Source organism: Columba livia, chromosome Z, assembly GCF_036013475.1.
Source record: "Columba livia isolate bColLiv1 breed racing homer chromosome Z, bColLiv1.pat.W.v2, whole genome shotgun sequence".
In the NCBI taxonomy this organism is placed as follows: Eukaryota; Metazoa; Chordata; class Aves; order Columbiformes; family Columbidae; genus Columba; species Columba livia.
In genome coordinates, this window is record NC_088642.1 from 505,929 (window position 1) to 527,977 (window position 22,049).

At 56.2% G+C, this 22,049-nt stretch overlaps 1 protein-coding gene across 4 annotated transcripts in view; it reads right to left on the minus strand.

Annotated features, from left to right (window-relative positions):
- Nucleotides 1-20,986, minus strand: part of LOC102098886 (NEDD4 like E3 ubiquitin protein ligase) — a 121,424-nt gene extending 100,438 nt beyond the window's left edge. For 2 of the 4 annotated variants that reach the window (XM_065046710.1, XM_065046708.1), the window contains exon 1: nucleotides 20,572-20,986. In XM_065046710.1, coding sequence (XP_064902782.1) covers nucleotides 20,572-20,619 — 48 coding nt within the window. In that variant the 5' untranslated portion in view covers nucleotides 20,620-20,986. The remainder of the gene's footprint in view (nucleotides 1-20,571) is intronic. The other 2 variants (XM_065046709.1, XM_065046711.1) reach the window with 2 other exon arrangements.
- Between the last annotated feature and the right edge of the window lie 1,063 nt (nucleotides 20,987-22,049).

The window sequence follows — 22,049 nt, forward strand, 5'->3', positions numbered from 1 at the left end:
TTTTTTCTACAGCGCGCCCAACAGGCCAGGCTGCTCCTAAATGTTCCAGCAACTGAGCATGCCAGCTGTGTCAGTCCCAGACAAGTGACTGCAGGAGAGTCCTGCTGACTCTCACTTGGATTTCTTGGCGGATCAAACCAGCCCAGGTCGTGACTGAGTGAAAAACCCACACTGTACGTGAGCATCTCCCCCAGCACTGGGACCGAGTGAGAACCCGCGCTGTACGTGAGCATCTCCCCCAGCATTGGGACCGAGTGAGAACCCGCGCTGTACGTGAGCATCTCCCCCAGCACTGGGACTGAGTGAGAACCCGCGCTGTACGTGAGCATCTCCCCCAGCACTGGGACCGAGTGAGAACCCGCGCTGTACGTGAGCATCTCCCCCAGCATTGGGACTGAGTGAGAACCCGCGCTGTACGTGAGCATCTCCCCCAGCACTGGGACCGAGTGAGAACCCGCGCTGTACGTGAGCATCTCCCCCAGCACTGGGACCGAGTGAGAACCCGCGCTGTACGTGAGCATCTCCCCCAGCACTGTGACCGAGTGAGAACCCGCGCTGTACGTGAGCATCTCCCCCAGCACTGTGACCGAGTGAGAACCCGCGCTGTACGTGAGCATCTCCCCCAGCATTGGGACCGAGTGAGAACCCGCGCTGTACGTGAGCATCTCCCCCAGCACTGGGACCGAGTGAGAACCCGCGCTGTACGTGAGCATCTCCCCCAGCACTGGGACCGAGTGAGAACCCGCGCTGTACGTGAGCATCTCCCCCAGCATTGGGACTGAGTGAGAACCCGCGCTGTACGTGAGCATCTCCCCCAGCATTGGGACCGAGTGAGAACCCGTGCTGTACGTGAGCATCTCCCCCAGCATTGGGACTGAGTGAGAACCCGCGCTGTACGTGAGCATCTCCCCCAGCATTGGGACCGAGTGAGAACCCGCGCTGTACGTGAGCATCTCCCCCAGCACTGGGACTGAGTGAGAACCCGCGCTGTACGTGAGCATCTCCCCCAGCACTGGGACCGAGTGAGAACCCGCGCTGTACGTGAGCATCTCCCCCAGCACTGGGACCGAGTGAGAACCCGCGCTGTACGTGAGCATCTCCCCCAGCACTGGGACTGAGTGAGAACCCGCGCTGTACGTGAGCATCTCCCCCAGCCCGTCCCCACGGCAGATCGCCCTGTTCCACCGCACCGCCGCTTCCGAACCAAAACTGGTGTGCATTTAAAGAGAACACGGGCAAACACCTCCAGAGCAACTAGAAAGGCCGCGAGCCGAGCAGGGAGGCGCAGGTGACACGCTGGGACCCGCCAGCCGGAGGAGCTGCTGTTCTGTCCCGCACCCGGAGAGAACAGCTGAGCCCCTGGGAACACCACAGGGACCTTTGGAAGGTCATACCAACAGTACGTGACAAGCCTCAGTATAATTCTTGTGATATCTTAATCTCGGAATCTGTGAGTGGCAATTGGCAGCCTTTGATAAAAATCTCAGCTCTGCAGAGAACACACGACCATGCAATGAGCATACGAACCGCATCTCCCCTCTCCTCTGCAGCTCAGCACGGGAAAACAAACCTAAGACAAAGGTCACCAGGTTACAACCTACTTATCTGGCTAAGCATGACAATTAAACTCCTATTTCAGGTTCAGGCGCTGATCAAATTCCCCCTCAGCAAGTCTGAGACTAAAACAAATGGTGCCTTTTGACCCTGCAGAACTCTCAGTGCTCACTGCACGATGCTACATATTTAAACGAAAAACATTCTGAGAACTGTGCGAATCTTAACCTCATACAACAAAAAACTACTAAATGTTTAACACTGATTCAAGTGCTACTTCTGGGACTTAGGAGCTCTGCAAAGAGGGACCATATTCCTGTCTCCTTGGCCAGGCCAGCACAGCTGGGGAGGAAAAGCACCAGGGAGAATTTCGGAAAGGCACGGATTTGTCTCAGAGGGACAGTTCCGGGATGCTGCTCTTGCACGTGGGCAAACAGCCCACACAGTGACGTGAGACAGGTAGAAACACACCCATCAGGAGCAACGTATGGAGACCAAACGTACTCGTGTGCCGGCCACAGGGTTTGCAACCGGGGCTCACAACTCCCAGCCCGATGCTGAAAGAACTTCAAATGAATGGACTTGCTGTACAGCACAAGACTTTGTTCTCCTTATTTAACATTTGGACCTCTTTGTATCACTCCCTAAATGAATTAAGCTAACCGACGTGTTTTCTGCACAGCCTAACCGATCCAACTCCCAGCAGTCTCCTGCGGGCTGTGCCGGTGAAGAACACTCTTACCCACAGCTCTCCTCGGGTTTTAGCAGCCCTGTCCCACGGCAGAGCCCGCACCAGAGCACGCACCAAAGCCCGCGCCAGAGCCCGCGGCAGAGCCCGCACCACAGCCCGCACCACAGCCCGCACCAGAGCCCGCACCAGAGCCCGCACCACAGCCCACACCAGCCACAGCCCACCGGGCCGGTCCCTGCTCCTGTGGTACCTCCAAGGAAAGAAAAAGACACTGTAGTAGAAGACAGGACGGTATATTCACTGAACCATCGGCATGTGTCCTACATGTACGGTATGGGAAAGTCTCTTTCTGAAGGAACCCCCAATCTGCTTTTCTCCAGACAAGCCGAGAGAAGAATTCATCTTTGGCGGAGGCAGAGGGACAGGAAAAGCACTTATTACACATTGCTATGAGAATACAAACACGGCTTTGAGGCGGCCAGCGCATTTGCAGAAGCCTGGGGCCTGAAGTGACCCTGCTGTACGGCCCTGGGTGTACGAGGCAAAACAAATAATCACAACCAACCTACAGAAACCACGCGAACCCCCCACCCTCATCTGAACCAGCCATCTGCATCCAAACTGAAAATGCACTGCAAATCTAAACAGGGGGTTCAGAAAGGAAAACCTGATAGCAACTGCTTTGCTTCCCCTTAGGGGATACAGAAACTCAGCCAATTCATTAAAACCTCAAGCCTTTATTTAAACAATTATTTAACTTTCTGGCACACAAAAATAGCCCTTTGAGTATGAACGACCATAAAATAAAGGCATCGTGTTTTTACATGTAGGACGATTGCATTACACTGGCCCTGACGCTGGTCAAAGCTTTGCCAGCAGCGGGTGAAACAAGCCAGCCGGTTTAATTTCAGATACTCGTTATCCTCGGGTCGGTGTCCGGACAGATCTATTGCTGTCCAGCACGCACAAGAGCAGCACTTCAAATCCTATCGGTCACAAGAGAAGCAAACAATCCATTTCTACAGTGAGCGTCTAACAGTCTCGTCCGATACTGAAAAACGGTCTCAATTCCCAATTAGGAGCCCGCGGTGAGGAGTCGCAGATGGACGGAGTCGCAGATGGACGGAGTCGGCTTGATCTGCAGGCATCTTTTCCAGCGGCAACGGGGTTTATCTGGGTATTCACCTCTCCCCAGTCCGCATCACCTGGGTCTCTACGGTTTGCTGACAAAGAGCGCATCAGCCTGGGGCACAAAGGGGAACCCGGTGTTTTCAAATGTTAATAACAGTAACAGCAGTACAAACACAGGTTAGAGATTACTCTGAAACAGACAAAACCAACATTCCCAGAAAAACAGTTTCAAGACAATTGTGGTGAGGAATGGGGCAGGTGGAGAAGAGGTTTAAAAGGAGCGTGGTTAAGAATCAGTAAGGTCGGTTTTGTTTGCAGACAACGACACGTGCAGGCTCCAAGGAGATGGTGCTGGCCAAAGGGCAACTGGGCGCGCAGGCCAGAGACCGACGCGCCGCAGGAGCAACCGCGGCCTGTGCACACACAGCGCTCCAGACATCGCCTGTTCAAGCAAGATTCGCAAAGACTGGTATCCTCCTCCTTTAAACCCTGAGGACATGGTCAGCTTTGATTAACAAGCCCCGCGCTGACTACTATCATACCACAGACTGATGCCCACACCTCCCTGGTGGAAAGCCTGGAAGCGGCTGTCGGTAACCATGAAATGCGGGATCACACCGTCCCACGCGCTGAAGCGCGCATTCACAAGCATGGCGCTGCTCACCGGCTTCGAGCTTTTGGTCCATTTTGTAAAGGCGTGCAAATCTCAAAGACCCGCTAACCCCTTCCCCGCGTGGAAGGCCGATCACACGAGCAAACGTGCAAAAGAAGGTCCCGCATCGCAGGGGGGAGCTTCAGTTGTTCTTCATTCCAGTAGCCCAATTAGTTGCCAACCGATCACACAAGCGTGTTTACGTAACCACAATCCATATCCTTGTTAGATATTTAATGATTTTCGACCATAAACAGTCAGCTTTATTGCGGCTGCTCTGTTTGATGACAGAACACGCATTCAATAAAGCCGTAACCCAGCAAACTGCGACTGGAGGCCCCTTTCCAGCCTCATTTCTACGTGCGGTGACGCGCCCGTATCGCGGGGCCGGCCGGGGCGCGGCGGCGCTGGGGAGCGCACCAGCAGGCCGGAGGACGCCAGCCGGAGCCTCACAGCCTGAAACGGCTCTGCAAGGAGAGCTGCTGGCTGCAGCACGCCGGCCCAGCGCCGCAGCGGCACGTCCGCAGTGTAAACGGTCACCTGAAGAGCTAACGCTGCCCTAGAGGGCAAGATGTGCTTCTCTTGGACGTTTGCAGTGTAAACGGTCACCTGAAGAGCTAACGCTGCCCTAGAGGGCAAGATGCGCTTCTCTTGGCTCACCGGAACGCGTAAAGCGAAACTCTTACTTCACAGAGATTGTGTGGAGATGCACAAGCTTGACCGATGCATGGGCTTGACTGATTCCATGCGCACTTTGCATCGAGAGCAGGGGAAAAGCTCTCGGAGCCTGAACAAAATTAGGAAAAGTTCAAAACAAAGATATTTCCAAGTTTTTTTTAAGAAAATAGTTTAATTTTTCTCTTCTGTTCAAACCAGAGCTGAAGTGTGATTGTAATGTCAATGATTACACCTTCCAGTCATGAAGTATTAGTGCTGGGTTACTACATTTGCTGTGATTCACCACAACGCATTCAGCAGTGGTAACTTCAAGCACACTAGAACAGTACCATTGGAGATCACTGCTTAACCAACAACACGGTAAACTGTCAGGTGCAATGCCAGGTACTCCTGTTCATCCTGGTTTGAGCTGTGGAGGAAAACTAAGCAAAGATGCTAAAAAGCAATATGCAGTGCTACAAATCCACAACATGCGTCTGAAAGCAATTTTAGGAAGATTAGTGAACTCTGGTGGCACTAGGTCTCATTCTAGAATGTCAGCGCTGGTATACTGACCCAGTCCAAAGAGCGGGTCTGAGAGGCGGCACACGGCTCTGCCGGGAACACGGCAGCAGGCGGTGCGACACGCGGACAGGGGACGGGGACGGACGGGGACACCCAGAGCCTGGCGGCCGATGGGAACCAGGCTGCACTCCCCGCCCGTTCGTCAGCTGTACGGCTGTAACTATCGCGACAGCTCGGGGCAGGCGGCAGGAACCGGAGTTCTCAGAGAAAGACTCAATTTCCTGACACAATTTGTCTTCTTGCACGAATCACCCCATTATCCAACCAGAAATGAAATTAGGCGCCCCAGCTCTCAGCTGCAGTTCACGATTAACGTCGCTGTACGAGTCCCCGGTTTTCGCAGCGCAGAAGCTCTGGGGCAGTCAGCCGGCGAGGGGCGCAGCCGGCCCAGCACCGCTCCGCTCCCGCCTTCTCGCCAGCTTCAGCAAGTTTGTTGCTGAAGAAACACCAAGTGACACCCTCCAGCAGCACCGGCCCCTGCTCCAGCGCCCACCGACACCGGGGTGTTACGAACAGCCAAGGAAGCGGACAAAGTACTGTGAAAAACAGCTGTAGTCAACAAAATATTAACAAGAACACGACCGATGCAGGAGGCTAAATTCAAGTAACTTGCAATAGCTACAGAAGTTATGGCTTATGCATACATGCATTTTTCAGGAGCGAGAAAAGTAGATACTATCTTTAATTAAAGGACACACGATCACTGCTCAAAAATGCCAAAGGCACGCTGGAGCTGATGTACATGGTCAAAACGATCAATCACAGCCAGTTAATCACTAGCGAATCAAAAGGACTGGGTACAAAAATACATCACTTCTGGTTGGAGGAGAAATGCTGGTTAACCAGCTAACAGATGGTTTGCCGTGGTGTGTAAGATCACGTTATCCAGCGGCGGAGCTGTGCCAGCACCCACGCGTCCTCCTCGCTAGCCCCGTTCCCAGCGCTGCACCGCGGAAGTGCCGCTAGCGCCCACGGCAGCTCTCCTCCGCTAATGAAAGATGCTCCTCTTCGCACACTCTGAAAGAAGAGACACGTCTATTTCTAAAAAGGTGAAAAAATACAGCACTACCAAGAACTTAGTTCTGTTAGGTTTACGTAAATAATTTGCGCACACGTACTGAGGATGGAAAGCTCGAGGTTTTTTGGTTTTGCGGGGCTTGGTGCATTGTTCGTTTTGGTTTTGTTGGGGTTTTTTAGTTGTTTCAGTTGCTCACAGGGAACTCCTATAAATAAGGGCATTGTTGCTGGACAAAGCGCAGAGGTTAGCTCAGGCACTTGTGCCCAGAATGGTACTTGACACTGACGAGACTCTGAAACGCTCATTAAACTATTCAGCACTCACTATCCCAAACAAAGGCCGCACTCTGTGTCCTGCCAGGCGCTCCGGGCGAGCCGAACAAGAGCCACATTCAGCACCGCCGTGCGGCAGAAGATGTGCAGTCAGGTGGGCCACTCACCACGGGCCCTGGGCCCGGGGCAGCACAGATGTGTTCTTGGAGCACACAGGAAAAGGGACCAGCAGGCACGGAACCGCAAGGTTCCGCAGCCAGGTTACAAGGCACAGAACAGCTCGTGCCCCATGGGCAATGCCACAGTGAAAGCAATCATTGCCTCGTCACAACCGGACCGAGCCTCAGCATCACCTGACGGGTGAAAGCAATCATTGCCTCGTCACAACCGGACCGAGCCTCAGCATCACCCGACCAGCACAGCGCAGCTCCGCTGAGTGCGGAATCACCCGACGGGCCAGAGACGGGCTGTGCCGAGGGTCACCCGGCGAGTGGAACGTTTGGTGCCAAGGGAGAACGCCCGCCCAAAGCTTCAGTGGAACGGGTGAGGCCGGGGTGACGCTGCAGGAACAGAGCGAGACCTGGAGAACACAGCGCCGGAGGAAAAGCTCACGTTCCTCCACGTAATGAGTCGCTGCCCAGGGACCGGAGCACGACTGAAGCTGAGGAAAGTCACAGCACAACGGGTGGGCTGCCAGAGGTGCAAGGCAGTAACGAGAGCGAGAAACTAACATTAATCACCAAGGCCTCAACCTCTTGCCACAACTCTGCCTTGATTCATTTTGATCATCTCAGAGAAGCCCAGCAGCTTTTTAACTCGGTAATCGTCCAAGCGGTCTTCCCCAAGCCACTGCGCAAATGCAAAAGGGTAATTGTTATGTTGGCTGGCATGCAAAGACTGCTACATTTGGGAATATCTCGATATTTCTGCATCCTTCAGCAGTGAGTGCTGCCTCCCCACAGCATTCTTAGCTCCCCACCAGTGATATGGCCACCCTACTCTTTCCTCATCCAGCCTTCCCCAAAACCTACACGAGGTCAGAAAATTGTGGAAGATAACATTAAATCAATATACCCCTGTCCCCCTATACCTCCTGCCTTCCGTGCACCTTTCAGGCACTGAAAACAGCTCTGGAATACTTGAGTGGAAGAAACCTCTCCATGAAAAGGCTTTTCTGAAGTGCAGGTCATTCTCTGCTTCCGTTTACCAACAACCAGGTCTTGCCATTTGACTGGAAGACTCTGGATTGTTCAACAAGAAAAATCTCTTTAGTGTCCATAGAACAGCAGGTGTGTTCCAGTCTACATAAGACCTAAGGACTCCAACACTAACGGCCAGCTTAACGGTGGAGAAGGGCTTAAACCTCTTCTGAAAAGCACAATGAGCACGAATACCACCTTTATCTAAGACAACGTGAAGAGCAGAGGCTGCAATCAGAGACGGGATGTGAAATCCAAAGCTCGAGGACCGCGGGCACCCTCACGCCCGGCCCTGGGCAGCACGGCCAGACGCCCGCTCTCCAAGCCGCTGTTTAAACTCGGGATTTAACACCGAGCCCAGCGATGTGCAGCGGGACAGGGCGACCTGCTGCTTCCCCGGGTACCAGAAAACAGATTGACAGATCCAGCAGGAAGAACAACAAAGTGTCTCTGAACAGAAGAGCTGTTGCTAGGCAAAGACATGACTCACGTGAATGCCAGAGCCAGAAGAGGAATCGGGAAGTCCAGACAAGAGCTGTGGATGGCTGTTCTCACAGAGGCCCTGGACGTTCAGAGATCCCCCATTCAAAGGGAACATCTTTAAACCACACAACGTATGTTCCTCACAAGCAGCTCCTCCCATGATCCATCCACACCAGGGCGGCCCGGCTGTGGGTACGGGATTCCCCGGGAGCTCTGCCCCTCGGGGACAGGGACAGGGGCCCCAACAGCCCCGGGTGAGCTGTCACAGCTGCTCGGGAAGCAAAGCCACCCCAGGCCGGAGTGTGTGACGCGCCGATGGAGCTACCTGTGCTCAGGCACCCGGCAGCCCCAACGTGACATTCGGGCTGGGGACGTCTGCGCTGCCTCGTCTCCGATACACATTGGGATGCCGAGCGCCAAACACACCGAAACCAGCTGGTGCTAAAATCAGGGTTTCCACGGCAACGCCAGCAATGACACACGGCACCCCCGTAGCACATTCCTGCATTATCAGCCGCTATCGGCTGTTGCTCCAGCGAGCAGAGTCACCCCGCACAGTCACCCCGCTCCCCGGACCGCGGTTCCACCGTGCAGATGCTGCGGTCCTGGCGCTGGAGCGCACTCAAGGTGGTCCCGTGTTCAGCAGCCGGTACCAGCGCCGGCTGACACGACCCCGGCCGACACGGCCCCGGCACCGCGCAGCCCTGGGCTCCGCGGGGTTTGCTGCGTGGGGAGCAGCTTCGTTTCTCGTGCAAGGTCTGGCAACGCGAAGCTGGTCCCTTGCGGGGCAGGAGGGGCGCGGGCGGGCAGCTGGTGCGGTCACAGCGCCGTGCCCCACTGCACCTCATCCTGTCGTGGGAGCGAAACGCAGGACGCAAACCCAGTCACGAGCAGTTCCGAACTGAACTGACTGGGCTTAAAGTGAAAACCAGACTCCGTGACAGTAGCACAGCCGATTGAAGGTAAACTTTAATAGTGCCAGCAGATGAGAGAACAAAGAAAAATTTTGCTAAATCAGTTCAAACAAGTAGAGACATTTCTTTAATAACAACATCAATCAATCAAAACACAGCAACTGAAGTCGTGACCGAAATGCTTTAGAATACGCACCAGTTCCAAGCCAAATTTTGGACAATATTCGTAGCAACAAAGTGCCCCAGGTACACAGATGTTACCAGAAGATCTCCACTAGACCCGAAAACAGCTGACCCACAAATTTCACCATCTCAGCCTGAGGCTGCTCGTTAACGGTTACGAAGAAGCGGTGGCTTCGGCAGCTGCCAGGAGCTCTCCCAGGACCGCGCACGAAGAGCTCGCGGGCAGAGGGTGACAAACGGCCCCGCAGGAAACCTGCGCTCAGCAGCGCTTGTTCACAGCGCCGGGCTTGGGAACCGCAACAGGAACCAGCAGGACAAACCCCACACCTGACGGGACCCCGGTACCACCTGACGGGACCCCGGTACCACCTGACGGGACCCCGGTACCGCTGCACGTGTCCCAGGGGAATGCGGCTCCAACCCCACCCCACCCGGGCCGCAGGACCAGGGGGTCGGCATCCGCACCCCCCGGGCCCTCAGCACAACCCCCGCAAACAATCACATCCCCAAGCCAGGGGAGAAAACCGCAAGAGCTGCTCTAGCACGCTAATTACCCCACCGAACGAGGAGATCCTCTGGATGGAACAGGCAGCAGGACTGCACCATCAGGATAATTCCTTCATTAAAAATGGAAATTAAAAAATGTTATCTACTGTCACCTTAAAAAAGAGACCAGGTCTCTGTCTGGTTTCACACCTCCAGCACAGCTGCACTGGTGGCCAGTTCTGCCCAGTTCCCAGCCGCTGCAGCACTGGTGACACCGGGGCAGCGCTGCTGCCAATAAACCAGACCAAAGCCTCCAGCCAGTCCTGGAGCTAATGGGCACTGGGCAAAGGACCTGCCTTTTTAAACCTGGCTTTGACAGCTATTAGAGTCAGAAAAGTGCTCAAAAATAAATAAAATCAATTGGCTAGGCAGCCCAAAGCTGCCTCCTAATCAGCAGGATGAACCGAAGCACACAACACAAATCTAGACTACAATAAACTCCGAAAAGTGGGAAAAACATGCTCTGAGAAGCTCTACATCTGTGACGGTATTTGAGCAGCTCTGGGGACTCCAGTGCTGTGGAGTAACTTGGGCTGGAAGGGACACCTCCAGCCAGAGCTCCTGCCCAGCGGGGTCACCAGCGGCCTCAGAGCAGCCGGGCGTCCAGAGGCGACCCCGCGCCCCTCTGCCCCGGGCTGAGCAGCCACAGACCGGGGAACTGAGACAGTGACAGGTGACACATGCCAGGCTTACTGAAGGCAACACCGCACTAAGTTAACAGGACATATTTCTTTGATGAGTTGGAAGAAAATTGCTGCACAAAGTGTATGTTGTAAGTCTTACTCATCACAGCTTCAGTGAAGCGACAATGACACAGCAAGGCCCACGGCCGGTCGGACAGCGGGGATGGTCACGGCCAGGAGGAAGCTCGCGAGGAAGGAGGAACACCCGCGGTACCCCCAGCCTGCTAATACCTGGGAACGTCCCGTTTGAACGGGAACACTCACGGACTCGTCTCCTGCCAGGCTCCCACAAGCAGCGTTAGAAGAGGATGAGTCCCAGCGCGGCGGGCGAGCCGCAGCGCAAGCTCCAGCCAGATGACTGAAGAAAGCTCTCCTGCCGGGCAGGACCAGGAGGTTCTGAGCCAGGGAGGAAACACGGCTCGTCCTACTTACTGAGCCGCCTAACGAGCCTCTGCTCCAGCAGCCGGCACGGTGAGTCACGCCGGGGACACTGTCGGGACACAGATGTGTCACAGTATTGTCGAGAGCGGCCTCCACGGCAAGGGCACACGAAACCAGAGCGGACACGGGGCTGCGTGATTCATCCCAGGCCCTGCTGGACTCGGCATCGCTGCTGCCATTTCCTACCCACCCTACAGACACTGCTAACGAGGAACAAAACATTAAAACAAGAGCTGACCAGCCAGAACCAAAACAGACAGCAACGGTGACAATAAAGGTCTTTGTCCCACCCATCCGCCCACACACCTCCACCGCTTACCCCAGACCGCAGGACTGCGCGGTGGGCAAATCTACCTCGCTGGAACGGCACAAAGCTAACTTGTCCTACATTGTGATTTATTTTTAACCCTTTTTGGCTAAACTGTATGAATTCACCTTGATATGGGAAGCGTGGCAGCGCTAACGGCAGGGAGGGAGCCCGGCTGGAGCCAGGGCAGGGTGGGGGAACACAGAGCCACCCACCCACCCACCGAACCTGCAGCCAGACCTGGACTTGGCTCCTCTGAGCTACAGAAAACAAATCACCTCTTCACAGCAACCGCCTTGTTGTGGTCTGTGAGCATCTCTCAACCACAAGGAAACTGATACTATTCGGTCAGTAACTTGACAAGATCCAAGAAGTTCGGGTGAGCAACTGTACCTCCACAACGCCTACACTGACTGTGCCTGGCTTAATGTATCTGTAGCCATTAAAAACAGTAAATTCCCTAGTCAGTACAATACAACTGATGTACTTCTTAAAAATACAGACACAGTACTTAATTTTTGGCATTCCAATAAGAAAAACAATACATAATTGGAAAACCATGCCTAAAGTTCGAGACACTTAGTCTCAGAGCGTTCCAAAGCTCAGCACATGCCGCCAGAGCCCAGCGAAGAGTTCTGCCCGAGTCCATCCCCGAGCAGCCAAGCAGCTCCTCAGCGCGGCACGGAGGCTACACTTCAAAAGAAGGAAGAGAAAAGCACATACACACGGAGCCGGGTAGCACTGAGACATTAAACAACGACAACGTTACAACAGCTATCAAATTAAACGGCAAATACGCCGCTTACATAACCCACGCAATCTGCAGCTATCTAGTTCACTAAAGCAAGACTTGTCCAAGCCAGAGTATTTTCAAGTTCTTTTGGCTCAATAGCTATAACCAACGGCTAAGCCAATATTTTATAACAAATATATCATCTTACCAAGAGCAGAGGTTAAGCAAGCAAGCGAGCACACTGCTGCTTGCTCTTTCAAAAGCAGCAGCTCTGCTGCTTGCCAACACGGCTAACTCGGCACAAGCCGAAAGCAGAGACGCAGGGCTCTGTCCGCACGCCACGTGTCCCCCAGCGCTCCCGCCACCGCGGGCGGACTCGGGAAATGTTGTTTTCCCCACCTGTTGGCCAGAGAGTTTGCCCGTTTAACGTTTCCCGAAGGCTACAGATGAGCTGCCTTTAGGCAAACCTACCACAGATTTCATCAGGGCAGGATTCTGGCCGAAGCTTTGGATTCACGAGAGCCAGGCAGCCAACTCGGTAGCTCGCGGCCACCAAACAGGCGCCGTCCTGCCCGCCCTCCACACCTCCTCAGCACCGGCCCAGCAGCCTCTGCCGCATACCTGTGACCCTTCTCATCCCGGGGCAGCTCTGCAGGTCACCAGCCCGGCCAGGACACCCGCACCTGTCTGCAAGTTAGCAACTCAGCTGGTTCTGGAGGCCCTGGGATGCAGGGGAAAGCAGGACCTGCCTTCCAGCCGTGCAGACCCACCAGGGAGCCACCAGCGGCTCACGGACCCGCAGGAGCCAGCAAGGTCTGCTCAAGGTCCAAAGCCCAGCAGCAGGAACCCGCAGAGACGCAGCTCCGAACCACAAATCCACATCTCGGTTCATTTTCATAACTGGGCTCAAGCACCTCTCAGGGAGCAGCCAGTGCAGCTTCACTTCCAGACACCGCGTGGTCTCCAAGCACCGATGGTGTCAGCCCAGCCTCCTCCTTCCCACCAGAAACCTCAGCCCGGCCTCCTCCATCCCACCAGAAACCTCTCGTGTCCACACCAGAACCTGCGGGACTTTCCCGGGGAAACGTCTCCGCTTTCCCTCAGCAGAAGAAACGAAGCGAGTTTTCGCAGACGCACCAAGAGCTGGGAGGAAAAGAAGCCTGGCTGGTGTTCAGCAGAAACAAACAGAATCGGGAGAATGTGAAGCAATGTCTCTATTGTGATTTCTCAAGGATTAACAAGTTAAATACTTCTGTTGACTTATTTCAAAAGCTGCTGACAGTTTACGTAAGTAACTCCGCAGCATGAAGGAGACTCGATACTCTCTCCCATCGCAGAAACTGGAGAAGCTGCTGGAGGGAGAGGACCGCAAGCAGAGCGCGAACCCAAGCGTTCCTTTGGCTCTCCTCCCTCCCAAAAGCCTTCCCTGCTGTTAGTTTATCTTCCAGGTCCCTCCATTCTTGGGAGACAAAATGCTGCTCCAGCCTCTGAAGACCTTAGCGACAAGCACGACCCGCCCTGCCGGGAAGGCAGAGCAAAGCTCGGTGCCAGCGCTCAGAGGAACCTGAGCTGGCAGGACAGCACCACACCACCACTAACCCACGGAGCTGGGCACAACAATGACGCGCTATAGCTCACCTGCGCAGCACCACTCGGTCACCGAGTTACTCCTCACATCCTGCCGGTGTTCTCAGAACTGTAGATATTTCTTTTGATTACGGGCACGGTTCCTAATTCCTAGAAACCAGGATCCTGACAAGTACCTACATCCTGCAGCGCACAGGAAATACGGTTAAACGAACAGCAGGCGGAGGAAATTAACTATGGCAAATACACACCTTGAGTTTGTTGCCCAGTCAAGACATCATCTGGAAGACAAACATTCCATAACACATTTCAGGAACGGAGCTTTTGGATTTGTTTTGTTGGGGTTTGGCGCTGTTTTGGTGGTTGGGTTTTTTAAAACTCTTTTAACTGCAGTTAGCTTCCAGGCCTGTGCAGTTTAACCACATCTCTCATTATAAAATGAATTACGAGCAAATTGCTGCTGCTTTGCGGAAAACAACCCCTTTCCTAAGGTTTTGTTTTCCCCCACGGGAGGGGAGAGGGGCAGGGAGGGAGCCCCAGCGCGGGGAACGCGGCCGCCCAGAGCCCCAGGGCAGCCGGGGCCCCCGCTCTGCAAGGGGGGGGCAAAACCCCTCCAGGTTCTAACAACGAAATGGCAGCAGCTCAAGTCCCGCCAGCAGTAAAACCACATTCCTTACACGGGTGCTGGAGCGGCTGCATTCCTGCCCCGCTCCCCAGAGAGCAGCGCGTCCGGAGCGCGCCGGCCCCGTTCCTGCGACTGCCACAGCGGGACTCTCTCATTCAACGCAATTGAAACAAACAGGTAAGAGGAAGTAGCAGTGAAAGCAAAAGTTGAAATTTAGGAAAATCAGTGAGGTTTTCTCTGTTCACCAACACACATATTTACAAAACTGTAAGTAAATCAAACTACTGCTCCACATTGATATTGCATCTACAACTTGTTATTGACCGAAGCTGTTAGGTAAGAGGCCTGGAGGTTTCCAGCTCCCTCGGAGAAGTCCCAGCTTGCATGGCACGGAGTTTAATAAGCAAGAGGTCTTGGCCCCACACAACCCCCCAGGAATAAGAGCTGTCAGTTTAGCCCGATCCAGCTGAAATCGGCTGCCAAGAGCTGCAGCCCCAGCGGGTCCTGTGACGCCAGCACCGGGCAAGGCCCACGGCTCCAGCGGCACCCACAAGAACAACACGAATCAGGATAACATCCGAGTCCCACAGCCCCCAAGCTGGCCCCTGCGCAGACAGTCCATCTCGCACAGCGAGCCGTATTGGGTTTAGAACGGATAAATAGCGTAACCCGCTGAACCTCTCGTTGTCTGAAGATGCAGCTCCAAAGAGAAGCTGCCCTGGTTCACTCCTCCTTCCCACAACATCCCAAGATACTCGGTTTATTCCCTTCTGACAGCGAAGCTCCGTCGGTACTCAGCTCACGCCTGGCTGTTCTCAGAACAAACCACAGAAGAACGCCACCAGCGCCTCATGAAGCTCCAGAGGAGCCGAGGGGAGGCCGGGCAGCACCCACCGCCACGGCCGCTCCCCAGGAAATGGTACCTGGCAGGAACACCATAACCTTGCGTCTCCATTCGCCACGACACAGTGCCCTCCAACGGCCAGCCCGCAACACGGAGCTGGAAAACACCGCTGCCAACGAGATCCTCCGCATCCGGCACCGGCGTGGGGCAGGCGTGCGAACAGGGCCTGACCGCGGGCAGCACCGGACAAGCCGCTGGCCGCCCAGGAGCGCGGGGGGACACGTCAACCCCGCGCTGCCGCGCTCCAGACCCACCTCTTCACACCAACCACCCTCACCGTCCTCATGTTAAAGCTACAGTTTACCCAGTAGCAGTGGCCAAAATATGCTGACAACTCATTAAAAGCAGGTTTAAAAAGCAAGCTTTTATAAAAAAATCTATTGACCTACTGGGAAGCACAGCCTATTAATTTTGTTACTGTGCCACAACAAGTAGATATGCAAGCCCTTTCATTTACTAAATGTTTTCTTAACTGGGATTTTAATCATCATTTAAAGTTTTACGTGCTGTCCCTGGGCAGGCAATGCACTTAGAATCTATAAAACCAATCCAGATTTTTTTTTCCCCCATTTAAAAAGTCAATAAATAAGTTACTATCCTGAATTGCTTATTACTAAAACACTGTGTCACCGCGGTGACCGAGGGAGGCCCCTGCTCACACGGATGAAACAGCGATGCCTTTACATAACCAGCACATTCAGAGCAGAAACAGTCTGCGTTCACAGGTTCACAGCAGGTGTATCTGCTCAGGAGCTCAAGGGTTTCTCCCACATCAAAGCCTCCAGCTGCTCACAAGCTGGGTGCTGAGCGGGCCATCGGCACCAGACCGGCTGAGCAGCAAGCGACAGGTTCGCCATCCAGGCAGCGGGTCGGGAAACGTCGCCTTAAAGTTTAATTCCAGCCATGTAGGATGCAGAAACTTCTCCCAACAACTCGCCATCACGCTTAGTTCAAAAGGGATGGTTTGCTGAAAACGCAAAGTAGAGCAATCCAGCACGGACCCCCACGTCACTGCTTCGTCATCGGCTCAAGTCGGGGAGGGAAAACCGAAGCATGTTCCCCTCCGTCATAAAGACAGTGAACCGGTAAACGTGCAATAGCAGATTCCCTCCCAAGCCTTTGCAGCCCCACGGACGGCACCAAAACACACAGACCAACTTCATCAGCAGGACATTAATTAACAGGGAAGGAGACGCCCTCAAGGACCATCATTCCCGAGCAACAAAGCCACCAGGAACACGCCACCACCGGAGCCACCACCCCACGCGCCGGTTCTGAAGCGGTTTGCACAAGAGGCAGTTTGTCCGTCACGTCACAGCCGCGCTCATCACGCCCTGGCCCACGCTGGACCTCACCACGACCCACCGCGGCAGGTCTTCGCTCGCTGCCAGCGTGCCCGCTGAAGCGCCGCTCAGCCTCTGCTCCACAGGAACTCATCCCACCCGCAGGCACCACTCCCACCACAGCCCAGAACTGGCTTTGCTTGTATTTACCCGGAGCTGCCCTCATTACAAGCACAAGCTGAACGCTTCAGGATGCGTTTCCGACACACGAGGCTTCGCCCGGTACAGTGCACAAGAATTAAGATGAGAAAGAAAGGTTAAGCTGCAGTGACTGTATCCAGAACTGTTTATTTTAAGGCACATGTAATTATATCTCACACATCAAGATATTTTCCTGAACATAAGCTCCCTTTTGACAATTTCTAATGCGTGACAAAACGTCATCTCAGTAGGAAGCTTGCAATTTCATTTTATTCAATCACAAGCCATGGAAGCTGAACGGCAAAGAGAGGAATGCTGAACTGTAGAGAACAGTTTCACACGCCAACTCTTTCTGCCTGTACTTTACAATGAAGAGATACTGTTTCTTCAAGGATCACCTCTCTGGGCAGCCCGTGCCACAGCTGAAGTCACCCCCACAGTGGAATACCGAACACAGCCCATTTGATTTACAGCTAATTGTAACTAATAGATTAATCTAAATACTTTATAGCTCCTATTTACAAAGAGGCAGATTTATGCGAACAGTGTTTGAAGAAAAACACAGTCTGAGAGTGGCTAAATGCAATGGTTGGCTTGTCATCTGTGACTCCGTGAGTCCCCAAACTACTGAGCGTCTTAACGCCTATCAGAGTATTGGAGCAAAAATAAGAACAGATGCCCAAACTGAAGGTATTCTCTGAGAACTACAGCTATTCACAGATCAATGTGGGCACAAAGCCTGCAAACACCTAAGCATATGCTTCATTTAAGACATGAAGTAGGCCTACTGACACATACACCTCTTGTGCAAGTAGAAGTTAAGCCTATGCTTAATTATTTGTGAGAGAGATCGCAATTTTAATGGGAAGCCATTAAGAAAGTCTAGCTTACACTTAAATAACTGTTTCCCAACCAGCAAATGCACTAGGACAGGCAGTCCTACGTTAGGCCTACTTACAGCCCTACTTAAAGAACAAAGTAGGAACCAAGGTACGAACACAGGAAAATGAATAGTCTAAATACGTCTGCATTTGTGATTCAGCCTCTCAAGACTTGCAAAGAGATTTTGCTTTTCAAAACAAAACAGCTCAAATCTGAGCCAACGCCACTGGGAAGTCGTTACCCACAAACAACGGCGTGCAATGAAACTGTGAAAGTACCTGCCCTTCAGCCACTCTTCGATTCACCGTCAATGAACGTAACTTACAGCCGCTCTCCCCAGGAGGCTCCCCTCGTACAGCCGTTCCTGTGCCCGCAGCTTCAGCAGCGGTTCTGGCTGTTGGTGTGTGATACAGCCGTTCCTGTGGCCACAGCTTCAGCAGCGGTTCTGGCTGTTGGTGCGTGATACAGCTGTTCCTGTGCCCACAGCTTCAGCAGCGGTTCTGGCTGTTGGTGCGTGACACAGCCGTTCCTGTGGCCACAGCTTCAGCAGCGGTTCGGGCTGTTGGTGTGTGACACAGCCGTTCCTGTGGCCACAGCTCCAGCAGCGGTTCTGGCTGTTGGTGTGTGATACAGCCGTTCCTGTGCCCACAGCTTCAGCAGCGGTTCTGGCTGTTGGTGCGTGACACAGCCGTTCCTGTGCCCACAGCTCCAGCAGCGGTTCTGGCTGTTGGTGTGTGATACAGCCGTTCCTGTGCCCACAGCTCCAGCAGCGGTTCTGGCTGTTGGTTTGTGATACAGCCGTTCCTGTGGCCACAGCTCCAGCACGGCCTCGGCAGCGGTTCAGGCTGTTGGTGTCTGAACGCACAGCCCGCGGGGCTGTGTAACACAGCCGTGTTCCCCTCCGTGCCCTCCTTCACCCTGTCCCTTTGCCTCTTTCTTCCACCCCATTTCCATTTGTGGCCTCCTGATGTATTTTCACAGGATCTCCATTCTGCAAAGCGTCCAGCACCATCACGTTGTACAGCACCTCAGAAACCAAAGAACCGGCGCGCTGCTCCGCGCAGGTACAGCCACTGCAGCCATCGCTGCACCCATGACACGGGACCATGACGGGTCACGGCGAGACGGCAAAGCCTCGCTCTTCCAAGCAGCTTTTGTCCAAACAGCTCGGTTTCAGCGCAGGACGAGAGCGGCAGACGCGTGTTCTGTCCTGGAGCACCACGACCCCTCCGCAGGCAGGTCCCCAGCGCCGGGGTGGGACACGAGCACCGCCACACAGCGGCCCTGGCTCCCCGGGGAGAGCCGGGCAGCGGCTCTGCTTCTCCGTCCAGCCGAGTCCTTCATGTATTCGCCTCTCTTTAACATTCTGTGCAAGTACCAGCAGTTGAGGCAGGAGGCAGAGACAAAAGGTATCAGGCAGCGCACAACAAAAAGCAGCAGCCAGGCTGCGCGTTCTGTTCTCAGGCACGCACGGGGGACACAGCAGGACGGCTCGCGGCTTCCCCTGCTCCTCACGGACGCACCTGCTGATATCCTCAAATCCCTGGCAGCACGTGGCCGCCACCGCTCCCGTGGTTCGGGGGTCAGTCCCCGCTGGCTGCCCCGCAGCCCAGGGCAGAGCCCACGGCACAGACACGGTGCTGCTGCCTGGGCTCGGCCTCACCTGAATGCTCACGGAAACAACCGGGGGGAAAACATTCTCCTGGACTCTGTGCTCGCTGTCTAAGCGCCCCAGGCTCTCGCAGCACGCTCTGCTCTCCTCTCCTCTCCCCCACCTTCACACACGCACACAGCATTTAAACCAGACTGCTCTCATTGCTTTATAAATCAACAAAAGCAGAACCACCCCCCGTTATAAAAACATTCACTCCAGCCAAAGAACCTCCTTTCCAATTAAACAGTACAGTCATCTAGATTTGAAGTCGTTCAAATGTAATAGGTAATAAAATTGTCTGGCAGCTTCCACAGTCACAAGATTTTTCCTTTTTTACGCCAGTTTCTTCTCCAGCGTGGAGACTGGCAGAGAGCCCTTGTGTTTATGTCCATAGAACCGGACATGACATTGTTATTGTTGTTATTATTCGCTCCTGTAGAACGCAACCCAGGGCCAGCAATATACCTGATACCGACAGCTGACATGCCGAAGTCACAGAACAGTGACACAGCTTGCGCCTCTCCTGAGGCTTTATTACACCGCCCGCTAAAAAGAAGAAGCACCTCACCGAGGCAAGGCAAGGAAAGGGCATTAACTACAATTTTTCACATTCACGCAAGGTAAAGTGGACTGTTCAGCCTATGCATATTTAATTTGTTAGTGCTGCATGCGGTTCCGCAGAAGACATGGGTTGATAAAGGCCGAACACGGTGATTAGCTATCAGCGTCCTGCCCAGTCCACCGAGCTCCATCTGCGCTGGGCACCAGCCCGTGCTGGGCACCGGGTGCGGGCACGGCGGGGAACGGGCGGGGCTCCAAACCCGAGCGGCCTCTGCCGCTGCCCGGGGACACCGGCGGCTGCTCCCACCCACGGCATCTCCCCCGCCACCCCGGCTCTTTGTTCGCCGCCAGCGCCCGTCGGAAGCGCTGCCGCTGCGGATCCGGGAACCGGGAGCCGCTCTGCGGCGGGGCTGCAGCCGGCGGCCGGGCCCCCGAGCCGCTCCGGCAACGCGCCCCGGGCAGCCGGGCCCGGCCCGAGGGCTCCGGGCGGACGGACCCGCTGGTGCTCAGCGGGTGGTGGCGGCACCGCCGGCGCTCACCGGGACCCGCCGCCACGTCCGCCCGCGGCTGCCGCCGGCAGCGCCGCCGGGGGACGAGGGGCCCCGTGGGGCGGGCTCGCCGGGCGCCCTCCCGGACCGACCCTCGACCTTCGCCCGGCCGGCGGAGCCGCCGCCAGGCCCGGCTGCCCCGGCCTCCCCCTCCGCGCTAATGGCGCTGGGCGGGCGCGGCCCCGCACCGGCACACGGGCGCGCACACGTGCGGCACGGGCACACGCGCTGCCGCCCCCGACCGAGCCCACCCCGAGCCGCCCCCGCCCCGACCCACCTCGTCCTCGGAGAGCCCGTACACCGGCTCCACCGCCGCGGTCGCCATGGAGCCGCTGCGCGGGGCGTCCCGCCGGGCGCCGCTCCCGCCCGCCCGGCCCAGGTGAGCCGCCCGCCGCGGCCGCCGCTGCTGCTCCTCGCCCGCGGGCGGCGGAAGGCGGGAGCCGAGCGGCAGCGGGAAGGGGCCGGGGGCGGGGCCGCCCGGGGCCGCCGCTCGGGGGCGGCGCTGGGGCCCGCCCGCGCTGCTGCCGGCGGCTGAGGCTCAGGGCGGCCGCAGGAACGCGCTCTGCCCGCGGCGGGAGCCCCGGCGGCCCAGCGGGGCGGGGGCGGAGGCGGCTCCGGGGGGAGGCCCCGCCGGGCCCGCCCGATCCGCTGCCGCCCGGGCCCCGCCGGCCGCGCGCGGGGCGGGAGGGAGCGCGCGCAGCGGAACAAAGCGCGGGGGGCAGCGCGCGGGCAGCGCCCCCGCCCCTCCCGCCCCGCCCCCGCGCGGCGGCAACGGCGCAAGGAGCGCGCGCCCCCCGGCGGGCGGCAGCGGCGGCGCGAGGATCGGGCGGGGCGGGGCGGGGCGGGGCGGGGCGGGGCGGCAGCGGGGATCCCGGAGCGGGGGTACCGGAGCGGGGATTCCGGAGCGGGGATTCCGGAGCGGGGGTACCGGAGCGGGGATTCCGGAGCGGGGGTGCCGGAACGGGGATCCCGGCGCGGGGATCCCGGGGCCGAGGCTGCGGGCAGCGCTCCCGGCTCGGGGTGTTTTCCGGTCAGTCCCTCACTGTTGGCAGGTCCCTCACTGTTCGCTCACCAGTTAACACGGCGCGTTTTGGGGAAGCGCAACACGCGGGGCATTCGCAGCGAGGTTACTCCCGGGCCAAGCCAAGTCACACTCAGGCTCGAAATCGCTTCCTTGTTTGACTGCTGATCCCTCTTCAGCTGGCGCCCGTCCCCGCCCCGCGCTCATCGCTCATTTACTATCTCGCTGTTATCTTTTGGCAATATAATAGTGCTTAAGTAGAGGCTAATGAGCTATAGTTGACGTGAGAGCCGTTTCAAACCCATTTATGCTTTTACAGCGGAACAACTGATGTGCACTCCAGTCACTTCGGAGTACGCGATGCGTTCACAAAGCCACGTGGAGCTGGTGACACGGGAAGGACCCCCTGTCCCCGCACTTGGGCACGGCAGCCGGAGCGTGGCTGTACCAGGAGCGGGGCTGTACCGGGAGTGGGGCTGTACCGGGAGTGGGGCTGTACCGGGAGCCGGGCTGTACCGGGCGCGGGGCTGTACCGGGAGCCGGGCTGTACCGGGCGCGGGGCTGTACCGGGCGCGGGGCTGTACCGGGAGCGGGGCTGTACCGGGAGCCGGGCTGTACCGGGAGCCGGGCTGTACCGGCGCGGGGCTGTGCGGGACCTGGGTCTGCCTTCAGCAAACGCCAGCAAAGCACCGGGGACAGCCAGTGAGAGGAGCACGGCAGAGCACAGGGGACCG